Below are 15,280 nucleotides of genomic sequence, written 5' to 3' on the forward strand. Positions count from 1 at the left end.
ATCAGAGCATGTCATTCGTTTTGTATCAGTTTTATATTTGTCCCCGTTTCCGAAAACGGGGTGCCTATACAAATAGAATTTTTGTCTGGCTTACCAAAAAAAGAACCCTGAAAATTTTTGGACCATTAGCTGCAATGGGAGGGCTTCTGAGAATCACTCGCTCACACCTCCCCCCCACACACGGAGGGCATTTCGACCCCTTTTAGCCCACCAGCTTTTAAAACATTTGTGTCTTCCCCAGAGTACTATTATTGTTAATATTAATATTATTATTAACACCCATTGGTACACATCAGAAGTCAAGTGGAAGCAGCCCTCTCTCAGACTTAGCTTAGCGTACCAGAGTGACTATTGTTATTCATATTAATATTATTATTATTATTATTAACACCCATTGATACACATCAATGGGAAAGCAGCCCTCTGTCAGTACCTGCTGCTGAAACGAAATGAAAACGAAAGCAAGCATGATGACTGTGCGATTTCATTTTCGTGTCACCTCTCATTTCCTACGAAAATGTTGTCATGTGTTTTGTGTAGACGAACGGTTGAAACGAAACGATAGCATGAAGGAAATGAAGGGAAAAAATGTGCACATCTCTAGTTTCTCCTTCCCCTTGCCCTCATCACTTATCCCCTGCTTGAAGAGGGTAGATCTGTGGGTCTCAACTTGTGGGTCCCCAGATGTTTTGGCCTTCAGCTCCCAGAAATCCTAACAGCTGGTAAACTGACTGGGATTTCTGGGAGTCGTAGGCTAAACACCTGGGGACCCAAAGGTTAAGAACCACTGGGGTAGATGAAAGAACACTAACAGTAAAGAAGAAGTGAATGCTGGGGTAATCCAGGGGCCGGTGGAAGCTTCCAGGAATGCAGGTATCAGAAAATGCTCTAAGAAGCTGATCTAAAGCATCCTTGAACAAAACTAAAACAAAACTCACCTGCTATCAACAGCAGGCCTGGGAAAGGTTTTACTTACGCACAGCTCTCCTCAACCTGGCATCTCCCATGACTAGAACTGCCATCATCTTTTACCAACATGAGTAGCAGCCTTACAAGAATAATGGATATTGTAATCAAAGGAGAGGACCATGTTGGGGAAGCCTAGCATATTATGACAACTGGCTGGTTATACACTGAAAGCCGAATTGCCTCAGCTTCTTTATTAATGTTCTTTAGGATTAGTCCATACTACATCATCCCTTGACTCCAACAGTGATTTCTCAAACAAAGAGAAGGGGAAATGATAACAATGAAAAGCTTCCTACTGAAAGAGACCCCTTCCCCGACTGCTCCTCTTACAAATCTCTCTTTGTACCTGATCAATTTGTTTTTTGGCATCAGCCAATTTCTCTTTCAAATCTGCATACTCTTCATCCTTCCGCTGGATTTCCATTCGCAGATGGGAGGAGACAGCAATGCTCTCTGAGAGCTTGTTGTTCAATCTGGAAAGAAGTAGTTATATAATGGTACTAATTACTTGGTCCTTAGAGTCTAATTTTGGCAAGTCAAGTTATTAAAATAGAAACAGAAAAACAGATTTTCTTTTGTCTCTTATTGCTGTAGATTCCACAGATCATTTTTCCCTTTTCATTCAGCAGGTGTTGACACTCAGTGGGATTTGAATGTTGGTATGAGCTATGTTGCTATCTTTGCCAGCTCTGAGATCTGGCAGAAATACAAAAACCCATGTGATCCATCTAAGCAAGCAGTTTTGCTTTAATCATTATTTGAATGTGCTGTAATTCAGAAAAGAATGTATGTTATAGTTGGTATTCAGAGTGTACTTTGTGTAGTAGGATTCATGGTCATATACATGCTCACATGCCATATATGTAAGCAAACTTAGTAAGCAGACTTATGTGAATTGTAGCCTTTTCTGTCCAATTTGTCTCTGGAAGAGAACATATCCAGAAACAAAGGCTTTCATGGCCAGAATCACTGGGTTGTTGTGAGTTTTCCCAGCTGTATGGCCATATTCCAGAAGCATTCTCTCCTGACATTTTGCTCACATCTATGGCAGGCATCCTCACAACCTCTGAGGATGTCTGCCTTAGATGTGGGTGAAACTTCAGGAAAGAATGCTTCTGGAACACGGATCTCACAGCAACCCATTTCCAGAAACAGTTCCTATTTTGGAGTAGCATATAATAGCACATCATTAGAGCCTATTGTCATAGGTACTAATAGATTTCTTAGTACTATGCACCCTATAAATACAGCTTTTACTTGAATTATATGTTAGCACCAAAGAAATGACTCCTGTTTTGCTACACAATATATTGCTTTATTATCTATGGGAATATACCCATGAAAAATGTTTATCCTGGGTGGGCAACTTGTGATCCTCCATGTTCTTGGAGTACAACTTCTCTTATTTCTTACCATAAGTTATTTTTTATCATGGATTTTGAGGACATACAGTTAAACAACATCTGGAAGGCCAGCTCTAATCCATATGAATGTATATAGAATAGAAGTTGTTTGAAAAACGGAGTTTCTGAATTGTTTACCCCATGACTACATGCCTGTTTCCACAAAGCAACAATGAGGTACAGTAGAGTCTCACTTATCCAACCTTTGCTTATCCAACATTCCGGATTATCCAACAGTCTGCCTCCTGCTCAGATCCACAGCTGTTTCTCTAGGCAGTAAGGACTGAACTTTTTACAGATTTAATTTCCGACAATTTTGTTACTGTAAGTTCATTTTATGCAATTCTATCTTTATTTTAGTCAATTTTTTAGTAATCAATGTTTTGTAGTCAATATTTTCAATACATTGCGATGTTTTGGTACTAAATTAATAAAAAAGTAATTACTACATAATGTTACCATGTATTGAACTGCTTTTTCTGTCAATTTGTTCTAAAACATGATGTTTTGGTGTTTAATTTGTAAAATCATAACGTAATTTGATGTTTAATAGGCTTTTCCTTAATCCCTCCTTATTATCCAACATTTTCACTTATCCAATGTTCTGCCAGCCCGTTTATGTTGGATAAGCGAGACTCTACTGTACATACACCAATAGCTTAACCCTAAGCATGAGGTATTTTAAGATGAACAAAACTTCAAGTGAAAAAGCATACTTTTGCACTTTTCCCTATTTTCTTCTATACTCTTGCCACAGCAGCAAAAGAGGAAAGATACAACATATCAATTTACTATAATATCAGTAGTCTCAGACCTGTTACTAACCAAAAGATGCTTAGCAATGAGAAGTTCTAACATTAACAAACAAAAAGCTAATGCCTAGCCACAAGCAGATCAGTTTTCGATTGCCAGCATGTATCTTGCTCAGATCTGAAGATGCCATTACCCTCCCAGTAACATTGGATTTCACGTTTATCCTCAGCCATGGTCAGTACGAACGATGGTGGGAAATGATGATAGTAGCCATTCAATATATGGAATATGACGAGTTTTACACCCAAATGAAACAATAAGAATGTAGTTTGGCAAAGGTCCACTGATTTCAGCAGGCAGATTTGATTCCAATATATTAATGGTACCTCTGCTCACGAAGCATAGGTGCAATATACTGCTCTCTTACTTCAAGAACTATTTGAATTTTTTTTTAAAAAAACACATGCTTAATAAACAAAGTGCTTGAAATAAAAGAAAAACATGAACAAAATGGGAAACATGGCCCACTCTCAATCTTTAACAATCTGACATTGATTTAATTTCCATTATAGAATGTATTGCAATGAAATTTTAGAAAAGGTTTCGGTACAGTCTGCAAGCAATTATTTTAATTGAATTTCTTGCTTTCTTAGTGTTTGTTCAATTAAATTTCCCCCTATTCTCTCTTTATAGCAACAAAAGAGCAGACATGTGGCATAGCAATTTACAAGAAAACCGCAAGGGCAAGGCAATAATTTGAAGAGATAATAGACTTCCTCAAATGAAATTAAAAAGCAGTGGCTGAATGGAAACTATCCTATACAAGCTCTTCCCAGCTCTTTACAAGGAGATGTTAACATAAACTGATCTCATTTCTGATTTATGCTTTTGACTGTATTAGCAACGTGGATGTGGAGAGAAAATAATGGTACTTACTGTTCAATCATTTGCTTTGCTTCTTCCTTGTTCTTTAGCTGCACTTCATTCGTGCTCAGTTCCTTCCTCAGTTCCCGAAGATCTGCTTTCAGTTGTGATTCCTGCTCATCTAACTTCCTAATTTTAAATTCTGAAATATTAACTTTCTCCTGTAGGTCTTTTGCCTCTTTTTCCATAGCTAAAATGACTGAATCTTTATCTTTAAGTGTTTGTTCCAAACATGTTATCCTGGCCTCCTTTGCCTTATTCTCTTCCATGAGCCCATCTTTATCCTTAAGTTGCTCAAAATAGCCAAGTGCTTTTTTCTCCTCTTCTCTAAATTTTTCAGTATGATGACCCTTTTCCTTTTCCATATCCCTTAATTTCTTAAGCAGGTGCTCTTTTTCCTGCAAGGAGGTGTGCAACTGGTTGGTCTTCTCAGTCAGCTCTACCTTCAGCTCGCGCTTCTCATCTTCGGCATCCAAGGCCCGTCTCTGTAGTTGTTCCACTTGTTGGAGGAGGTCTTCAATCTGACGGCTCTTTTGAGAAGAAGAATGAATGATCTGCTTGCTCACTTCCCAGATACTTTCAATGCTACAGTGAAATGAGTTTCTTTGACTACAACTAACATGGGTTTCCCCTTCTTCTTTTGGAAGCCCTACAATGCTTTTTGAACTTGCCAAGTCGGTACTTGTGGCAAGGTGATGGGAACCAACCTTGCTTAGCTCACCGATGTTTACCTCAACTGCCTTTGTCTTTGATTTTTGTTCTGCAATAGTTTGGTTCGCGACCTCTATTTCTCCAAGTAGTTTCTGAATTTTCTCTCCTTGGGTCTTATTTGCATCTTTTAACGCAACCAATTCAGACATTATTTTCTCACAATTAACCTGCTGCTGCTGAAATTCCCTGCTCAGGTTAGAAGCTTTTCCTTCTGAAGCAGAAAGCTCCTGATATAAGCTAGCTATCTTTCTAGAAAACCCCTCATTCCCATTTTTCTCTTTCTCTAACTCCTCTCTAAGTGTGACCAATTTATTTTCTAGCAGTTTGTTTTTTTCTTCCAATGCTATAATTTCTCCCCTTTCTTTCGGAGAATTGAGATGCATTTGTTCGGGTTTTGTTGTCTCTATGGTGTCTTTAGCATTGTTGTTAGTGAAGCCTATGAAAATTGAAAAAGATAGTTACGTTCACTCAGTTGTAATCTGTGATAAGTGAACCAGGCAATTTCATATGTACAAAGAGAAAAAATGAGAAACAACAATACATTCATTGAGAAACATGTATACAGTTTCATACTTTTAAAGGCCACTGACGATGTTTTATTAGAGTCTCTGTCAGTATCCTGACACTGGAGTTTGAGAGAGAGGGAGAGAGAGATGCTTCTTACCCTACAGCTATGCAACAGCCTCCAGGTACCATTGAATCACACCCCACTGATAAATAGTAGGCATTTGAACAGGTTGAAGCTACATGCTGATAACATCCAGCTTCCACTGATCTACTACAGAAAAGGAGTTCCACCAGGGCCACTGGATACCTCTTAAACTCCTGCATTCATTTACGGCTGGAACAGTTACATGAAACCTTGGATATGACCGAATGCCATTAAATTACCCCACTTTGGGTTTCAGCATATAGTTTCATTGGAGGACCTAGAGTGCCAGGTCCTCCAAAACAATTATATGGTAAATTCCAGGGGAAGTATACCATAGAATCACCTGAAAGACTTAGCAAATTCCTAGAGACCATTTTTCCCCATGTAAGTGAAACCGCAGATATGGGTTCTATGGTTACTGGGATCTTATCGTACATATATTGTCATTACTGGAGGTGACACCATCATAGGTCACTAGGGCAGTTCGTGCTCCTCTAGACATCAATCTCAACTTCCATCAGCTTGAACTATCAGAGATCAAGAAAAGTGGTGGAGCTTGCAGTCTTACAACATCGGGAAAACTATATATTGCCCATCTTTCCTCTAATATGTACAAAGGTGTGAAATCACTGGGTAGAGTACCAAGAAGTTAGCTTTAGCCAAACTATTCCAACTACTAATTGCCTATAGGAGCTATTTATGACTTAAAAAAACTAAGCAGAGCAAATGGTGCTCCTTAGACATTGCAGTGCTGGAGTTATTTACCTCTGTTACCACTCTATGCTGAAGTAGACTTATTTTTCCCACGCTGAGCTTCCCTTTTCCCAAGGGGAGCTAATTTGCGCTTTTTCTCAAAGTCTTACATTTTGGGCGATCAAAAGGGAAAACAATAGGGTGCAAATCTTATGAGAAAATTTTGATAGATCTTTATACTCTTGTGCAACCTATCCGTATTTTTCCTGTTCTCATAAACTTTCTAAGCTGAAAGAGCATTTAAAAAATATTCTAGTTGCTTATGGATCTACCAAATGCAGGACCACAGGATTAGATTCTAGTGCTAGATATCATAGTTATGAGACTGTAAATTGGACAAAATGTTTTCTTAATTTTAGGGTTTCATGTTTAGTTTTTAATGACTGAACATGGCCACCTCAAACACTAACATTTCAGCCAGGCTGTCCCACAATAAAATATCATATTTCATTGCATAATAGTCACCACTGCATAATAGTTGCGCTCCATTTTGGGGGAGGCAAAAACTAATTTTTGCCATTCCCCGGATAATAGTTGCACTTTTAGTTCACTCACCCAGGCGAGTGAACTAAGGGTTTGACTGCTGTTTTGATGCTGTGGAGCTTGATTTGGCTGGGAGCCAAGTCAAGCCTCACAACACCAAAAGGGAAATTTGAATTTGAGGGTACATCTGTGCAGGCGGGTGACACTCCACTAGCCTGCACAGCTGCCCCTTTGAAGGCGCAGCCTTGTGGGAGGGTGACGTGTCACCCACGCGTGTGCTTCTTTTGAGGGTGCAGCCACCTCATCTGTTCGTGTGACTGCGCCCTGAAATTCACTATTACACAGTGAAAGAAGCCCTTCAAATAGGGCTTTTTTTCACCACCTAATAGTTGCCATCACATAATAGTCAAACACCCCGTTTCCTCCAAAAAGATGAGGTGGGAAGTGCAACTATTATGTGATGAAAAACGGTAATCTCAAAGGCATTACAAATCAAGATAGCAGTTGTGTGTACATTGAGAGAAACAGTTGTAGCAGGGCCGTAAGAGGTTTCTCCAGCTGCCTGTTCTCAATGTGCCTTGCAATCCGGAGGGTGCTGCAGATCTCATTTTCCAGCATTTCAATCAGCAGTGCCCCAGAAATTATGCAATTGGTTGGTTGGTTGGCTGAAATGGCAGGATTTGGAACAGTCGTGTAGCTATGATTATAGAGTTATGTCTGACAACACAGGATCTTACTTTCTACACTTAAGATGAAGTTAGCAAAACAAGCAGCAATTCATATAAGCAGAAAGTTTACTCATCTGGAAAACTAGTTGCAGAAGACATAGAGGTCCAAAAACAATATCCTAAACCCTATACACTCTAAAATAACTGACTGCATTTTTCATATACTTCAGTATAATTTGTTTATTTGCCAGTGGTTGGTAAAAAAGACAACTGGTCTAAGGTCCGAAGTGCAAATCCTAAATTGATACAACGGGATGTGTAAAGTACTTAAATCTACAAATTTGACAGGATCGTACAAAGAAGTTGAGATATTTTCACTGCAGTTCCACAGTCAAACCTATGCTTACTCAGAATCCCCATTGTTCAGTGGGATGTATCCACTAGGAAGAGTGTTTAAGCCTGGAGCCACAAACAGTATCTGGCAATATGTATGCCCGTTTGTTTCAACACTTAATATTTGATATAGATTACTATGGGATGTCAGTTTTACAGCATATGTGCATGCACATGCTTAGCTGTATACTGCATATATATTTATTGCATTCTACCACAATTATTTCAAGGAAAGAAATAGCTTTATTATTACAATGTGTGTGATGACCCCATGAATTTCATAAGGCTTTCTTAAGCAAGAAATTCTCAAAGGTGGTTTTGCCCATTCTTTTTTCTGAAATATAACTGACAGCACTTGAGATATAGCTGACAAACCTCCAAGGAATGCCATAGTCTTCCTTGGAGGTCTTCCTTCCTAATACAAATTAGAACTGATCCTGCCTAGCCTAGGTTTAGATGAGATGTGGTGCCATTACAATATTTAGTTTCCTTATTACAATTGGAATATATGAGCAACCAAATGAGCCAAGAAGTTCAAATTCTGAGAAAAGCTAAAAAAAATAATAAGGAGAATGTGTGGTATTTTGGTAATCAAAGTGCGTCCTTACTATTAATTTATTATGTAGCACCTTAAAAGATTCCATAAATATGTAAATGTCCAACAGATGGCTTGGTGATTGTGTATTATGTCAAACAAATCATCATTTTAATTTATTCGCTCAGTCCCCTTGGGTTACCCAAATGCCTTTCCAGAACTTTTTTTCAGCTCTGTACCACAAAGTAGTGCAATAATCTAGCAATGCTTCTTTGTAGTTACAAAACCTGTTTTTTAATAACAAAAACAAAAAAAAACCATAAAATGCTACCCATGATTGGCTCAGCCGCAATGTAAACATAAAAATACATTAACATAATTAGTAATGCTGGAAAGAGAAAACAGATTAATAAGCTCACATGGAGAAAGGTATTCTATGAACTCACACATCAGTGCACCTACATTGTATAATTAATGCAGTTTGACAACACTTAAACTACTATGGCTCAATGCCATGGAATCCTGGAAATAGTAGTTTTACAAGTCATTTAGTGAAAGAGTTCTGGCAGTTAAAGTGGTTTTGATTTGCACTAATTCTACAGTGTTAATATACTCATGTTTAAGAAAAGACAACCTCTGTACTGGGCTCATGTACTGATGATTTTGTGTGTCTGCACACACATCAGATATGTAAAATATCCCACCTATGAAAAGCAGAAGCACAAGCTGGAGATTAGAATCTAAGAGAAGTTTTCTATCAGTGTAAGGATTAATTAAAGTTAGAGTTAATAGTAAATAAAATATAAAAGATATGCACTAAATGTAATATTACGCACCACGACAGTTATTTCTTAGGGAACTAGCATGATGTAATGCATAATCTGAGTATTGAAAGAACACAACTGGACAGGGACAGGCACAAGCAAACTCACTAAACAGAGATTAATTTAACATTTATTCTGTTACAAAGATACATGCAACATACAGAGGAAAAAATGATTTTCTATTAAAATATTTATTTTAGACTTTTAGAAGATAAAACAGTAGAGAACATGCAAAGCAAAGCTCCACGCTGGATTTTACAGCCATTGCTCTTCTACTTGGCTATTAATTCATGCTGCCATTGTTTATTCTGATACATAAGCAACCTTTGAATTCTGGAATCTTTGTGCACCTCCAGAACAGGAAAGGATACCTTGCTTTGCAGGTGGACTATCTTCTTCATCATCACTTTCTATACACCGTTTCCTTCCAGTATCCACATACTTCTTCAGGGATTCTGCCGAATGAGTACGGCTTCGTTTGTCAGGATTCTTGTGCCCTATTTCATGTTTCATAGCTGCGACTGTGTTCTCCTATATTAAAGAGAGAAAGAGAATTCTATGAAAATCAGCAGCACAAGCGGGAGACTTTAACCTAAGGGAGGTTTTCCATCAGTGCAAAAATGAAGTTAAGTTTGAACTAATTGTAAATAAAATCTAAATAAAATATATGCACTAAAGGAAATATTTCACATCATGGCAGTTAATTTCTTAGGGATATTTCTTAGAGCCAGAATGATGTAGTAGCTTTGACTGTTAGAAAAACACAACAATGAACTCAATGTTATCCCACCAGTGGGTAAAAATATTTTTAAGCCAAAAATGCTAGAATGCATGGGCACAGAATTCTTCCTTCTGATTTTGCATGAAATGTTGCTTCTTTCATCTATTGTGTGACTATTTGCAAACAATAATGCCATACACTTCTTTGTTGCCTTTCCTTCAAGGCTTTCAGATGTCCTGTCCTAATATCTTTCCAAATATAGATGGATTCCTATGGTGGGTGTAACGGTGGGTTCCCATGTACAGTAACCCCATCTCTTTATGCACCCCTTTGTCCTTGTGTTCCTTCAGAACATTTCCTTTTTAACATTAATTTTTATTCAAGAAAGCAAACTTAGTCATACATATGAACAAAGACTCATACAGTTTCCTGCCAAAAACCTGCAACAACAAAAACCTACAATAACTAACAAAACTCAATCTAAAACAACTATCCTAACCACTACAAACCCACACAACCATCCTTTTTCTATGTCTTTAATGTAACAATAATAATATTTTTAAAATAATACTTTTATTTTTCTATCCTGCCACCATCTCCCCGAAGGGTCTCGGGGCAGCTAGCATGGGGCGCAGCCCAAACAGAGACAAAGTATAACAGTTTAAAACACATATTAATAAACTAAAACAAAGATACAACAATCAAATCAAATAATCAATTAAAACATAGCATACAATAAAACATATAATGACCAAGCGACTGAAGTAATAATACAAACATCAACCACTATGGATAAAAAAAAGGGGTCGGGCCTAAGAAGTTACAAGATTTCAAGGCCTTTTAATAAAGTGCATAGACAGTGTCAGAGAGTTGGTTGGGATAATGTGGGATAGGATAAATAGGAAGGGAAATAAAGTGCTAAAAGCAATGTGTCAGAGATAAGGGTCTATCATGTTGGTGGCTATTCAAATGCACACTGAAAGAGCCATGTCTTCAGCTGCTTGATAAAGGCAGACAGGGTTAGGGCCAATCTAATCTCCCTAGGGAGGGAATTCCAAAGCCAGGGGGCCACTACAGAGAAGGCCCTCTCCCTCGTTCCAGCAAGCCGAGGGGGAAAGGCGGTCACAAAGGTAGATGGGTCCCAAGCCGTACAACATAACCGCCCTTCTACATTTAGTAAATCAGAAAACCAATAGTAGAAATTTGTCCCCATCTTTGGTTTTAAAAAAGTAATAATTAAGTTCCAGTCTTTCTTGAAACAGGTCAAGGATTTTTCCTTTATACATGACTTTGTCTTAACAATTATATTTATAATAATGTTGCTCTTATGTGTCTTCTGATGATTTCCAATTTCTGGTGACACCAAAGAGTTCATGACAAAATTTGTACAGAAGGGGACTGTCTTTGCCTTCCCTTTGAGGCTCAGAGTGGGAATCCACAGACAAGTAGGGCTTCAAACCTTAGTTTCCAGAATTGTAATCCATTACGCAAACCATTACACCTTACTGGCTCTTTTATACCAAGAGCCATTGTTGTTATCTTATTCCACACCTTCACTAATAGAGGGAACCGATCACCTTACATTATTGAAATTCACTTATGACAATTTTTGAGAATAATGCTTTCTGGCAAAAGGCTGGACGTGCTTTTTCAACAGCAACCACCATAAGCTCACCCTGTCCCCAGCCAATAGTTCAGTTCAATCTTGAGGGACTGGTTACGACTCAAGTTGCTTTTAGCAGCTAAAACATACATCCTTGGCATCCTGTCCCAAAATTATCAAGTTACACATACTTAATGTAGCCTTTTGACATTGTAGCTTGATTCAGGACAGATTTTTTTATTAAACTATAGAGCAGAGAGGTTTGTAGGTACACATTAACTGTGTCTGCCTACAAAGAAGAGCTTTATTTCCCACTGCACTGTTCATATTAGCTTGGAAATACAGTCCCACAGGGATCTTTTTACTTCCTACAATAAAAAGGCCGCTATTGGTCCTAAGAGGCCACTGGGGCATATGAGGACAATTCTTTGCAACACAGTTGTCTTCTTGATGCAGTCATCCTAAGTCTCTGAGGGACGGCAATTGCTCATCCCTGATTTACGCCTAGGCCCCAAGTCTGAATTTGTATACAGACAAAGAGGATAAGGGGGATGTTATGTGGTTTCTGAGCTGAATGGCCATGTTTTGGCAGCTTTTCTTCTCACACTTGACCTGCATCTTTGACTGCGATCTTCAGATGATCTGAATATGTATCTGAAAATGCTGCTAGAACACAGCCATACAGCCTGGAAGCCCCAGTGATTCTGGCTGTGAAAGCTTTAGTCAATACAAAGAGGATAAGCATATGTGTGTGAATGCACGTGTGTGTTTATACACATACAGAGATGCTTATACACACCTATAAACACACAGATCCACAGCCTAAGCCTAAAATGTACTATTGCCATCATATATTAGCAAAAGTAGAAACAGTAAACTATCCATTTATCTGCCCTACTGTTGAGTGACTGGAGACACATGCCAATGTTTGGTAATGGGTTTTCTAGGCATTGTGATGACACGTTACTTCTATCAAAGTGGCATGAACAGAATTTCACTCTCTTTACATCAATGCTGTATCCATTGGGTAGAAGGCACTCACTTCCGGTTGGGAGTAGAGTTCTGACAAACTATTTACAACAAACTGTTGGTTGTTGTAGCTGAGGCCGTCAAAATGAAAAACAAACTTTCAGAAGTGTGATCCTGATGTTTTCCAGATAATATCCCATCACGCATTAACCACACCCAAACCTACTTTGCTCTAGCAATGTTGCTGCATCATGCTCATTCAGACTATGTCCTGGGGCCAAAATAAATGTTAGCTGTGCCGAAAAGCAACAAAGCAACTTTTGCATTTCCTATATTTTTATGTTCTGCCACAAGTGGCACATTTTAAGTCTTTAATCTGAGAACCATAAATCTACTCTATGCATGCCTAAGCAATGTGATTTCTACCTCTAAAAAAGAAAAAAGAAAAGAAAAAAACATTATTTACCCAGCAGACCCCATTTGCCTTATCAATAACCTGCAAATGTCTTGTCAATTTTTAGAATATTGGGAGCCATGAAAGCTTTATTGAAAACAAAAATAAAACCTCTATTTGGCCCTTCTGAGTAGAGACATCACACTGGCAATGAAGGTTTGCATAGTTAAAGCAATGGTATTCCCCGTAGTAACCTATGGATGCGAGAGCTGGACCATAAGGAAGGCTGAGCAAAGGAAGACAGGTGCTTTTGAACTGTGATGTTGGAGGAAAATTCTGAGAGTGCCTGGGACCACAAGATCAAACTAGTCCATACTCCAGGAAGTAATGCCCGGCTGCTCACTGGAGGGAAGGAAGTACTTTGGACACATAATAAGACAGGAAAGCTTAGAAAAGACAATTATGCTGGGGAAAATGGAAGGAAAATAGAAGAGAGGCTGACCAAGGGCAAGATGGATGGACGGTATCCTTGAAGTGACTGGCTTGATCTTGAAGGAGCTGGGAGTGGCAACAGCCAACAGGGAGGTCTGGCATGGGCTGGTCCATGAAGTCACAAAGAGTCGGAAGCAACTAAAAGAATAAACAACAACGGCCCTTCTAGTGCCTCTATTAATTATATGGCCTTTGGATTTCTGCCTAACACTTAATTCTGGGCATTGGGCAGAAATTATTAACACAACTGAAACTTTTGAGAATAAGAACTGGAAAATTAAACACTTACAGAGACTTCTATCACAGCTTCAAATTCATTCACTAGAACTTTCAGCCTCTTAATTTCATCATCCTTTTGCTCCACGATTTGATTTAACTCTTGTATGCCTTTGTTCTGTTGAGCCATTTTCTTTAAAAGAAAAGTCAAGAAGTTCAAGCTTAGAGAAGTCAGTATATTAGAATGTGGTTGTTGACAAACCCAAAATAATTTCAGACCAATATTTCTTGGTTTCTTAGACAATGGTTTATGATACTCAGAAAAGTTGTCATGGGCCAAAACTCAACAAAAAAGTAAAGCGTAGTAAGTAAGTTAAAAATGTATTTACCTCAACAGCATCATGAAGAATTTTAGTAGATTCACTCAGTTTGTCATCTTTCATTTTCTCTGCTATAATATAAGAGTTTTTAATAATATTAAATGACAAAAAAGAATTGCTCAGACTTTTTAAAGCAATGCATCAAACAGGGTAACTATCTCGGTTGTCCTACTTCTGTTAATGGTTTCTATTCAGAGTACACCCTCATAAAAAGGACGAAAACCTGTTGGATCAAGTACTGGAAATATTGCCTTTTAGGCTACATACATCCTGTAATATAATCACCTCCTCCATCCTGACATGATTCCTGCCCTGCTTCCATGATTAGTTTAGAAGTCTTCCTCCCCACACAATTACTTGGAACTAGATATAGGTCTTTTCTGTCAGATCTAGGCCAACATTTTATGGCAGAGACCCATAAAATGCCCTGTCTCCTCTCTCCATGCATGCAGGACTCAGTGCCATACTGCCAGGGGCCTCTGATGTGGCCAAGTGGTGGTCAGAAAGAGGAAATGGTCAGCAAAGAATAGTCCAGCTATGTTGCAAGAGGGGGTGCATAATAAAGAAGGTATCCTCTAAAACATTCTGAAGGTTTCCTGAAAAACCTCCAAAGATCCTGGAGGATGACATCATAACTAAAAACCCAGCTATTAGAATGTATCTGAACACCTCTCAGCTGCCCTGCATTTAGAATGGTCACTTAATCATCATATCAAAGGAGAGTCCCGACAGGAATACTGTAAGCTCAATGGTTAGAGAGAGATTCCACAGGAGAGGTGCTGAATTCTTTTCTCTGCAACAGCCATAAAGATAATCTGTATTAGGATTTATGCCAGTACACGTCACTACCTAATTGCCAGGCTGTGGTTCTTCTCACTGTGCTCACCTTGATTCCTGCGCAAAAGTTCCTCTTGTGTGTGAGACAGCTCAGCTGTAACTTCAGCCAATTGTTTTTCAAGCCGTTCAATAGTTATTTGAGGTTCTTCCAGGTCTTGAATTGCTCTGTATGCAATGGCCGCCTGGTTCTTAATATCAGAGACATTCTCTTGCAATGATTCCACCATACAGGAAAGATCAGAAGCACCTAGTAACTCTGCAGCTTCATCACCCTTATTGCAAGAAAGAGAAAATAAAAGGTTGACATGAAAAGCGGATCTGTAGGATATGACTCTTCAGCCACAACAGAAGACAGCTAGTGTCTTTACACAAAATATGTTGAGATGTCTGAGGACATGGGTTAGAATGCCCTATATATAAATCGATCTGTTTATTGATTAATCCACTGACCATATCAACAATTAAAGACAAAAAAAAGATACATGGACAAATAGACACTAATCACTATCCTAAAATAGTTAACTAAAATAAATTAAAACACAATAAAACTTGATTAAATAATATGCTTGGTAAAATGAGATTAAATTGCAAGATGAAAGC

The 15,280-nt window shown here is 38.4% G+C and overlaps 1 protein-coding gene across 3 annotated transcripts in view; it reads right to left on the reverse strand.

Moving 5' to 3' along the window:
• The window catches only part of kif20b (kinesin family member 20B), a 63,733-nt gene that overhangs the window by 22,219 nt on the left and 26,234 nt on the right, over positions 1-15,280 (reverse strand). For all 3 annotated transcript variants that reach the window (XM_008115308.3, XM_008115307.3, XM_008115306.3), the window contains exons 16-21: positions 14,730-14,952; positions 13,853-13,914; positions 13,537-13,656; positions 9,440-9,599; positions 4,062-5,196; positions 1,316-1,442 (exon numbers count right to left, since the gene is read on the reverse strand). In XM_008115308.3, coding sequence (XP_008113515.2) covers positions 1,316-1,442; positions 4,062-5,196; positions 9,440-9,599; positions 13,537-13,656; positions 13,853-13,914; positions 14,730-14,952 — 1,827 coding nt within the window. The remainder of the gene's footprint in view (positions 1-1,315; positions 1,443-4,061; positions 5,197-9,439; positions 9,600-13,536; positions 13,657-13,852; positions 13,915-14,729; positions 14,953-15,280) is intronic.

This window comes from Anolis carolinensis, chromosome 3, assembly GCF_035594765.1.
Source record: "Anolis carolinensis isolate JA03-04 chromosome 3, rAnoCar3.1.pri, whole genome shotgun sequence".
NCBI classification, from domain to species: Eukaryota; Metazoa; Chordata; class Lepidosauria; order Squamata; family Dactyloidae; genus Anolis; species Anolis carolinensis.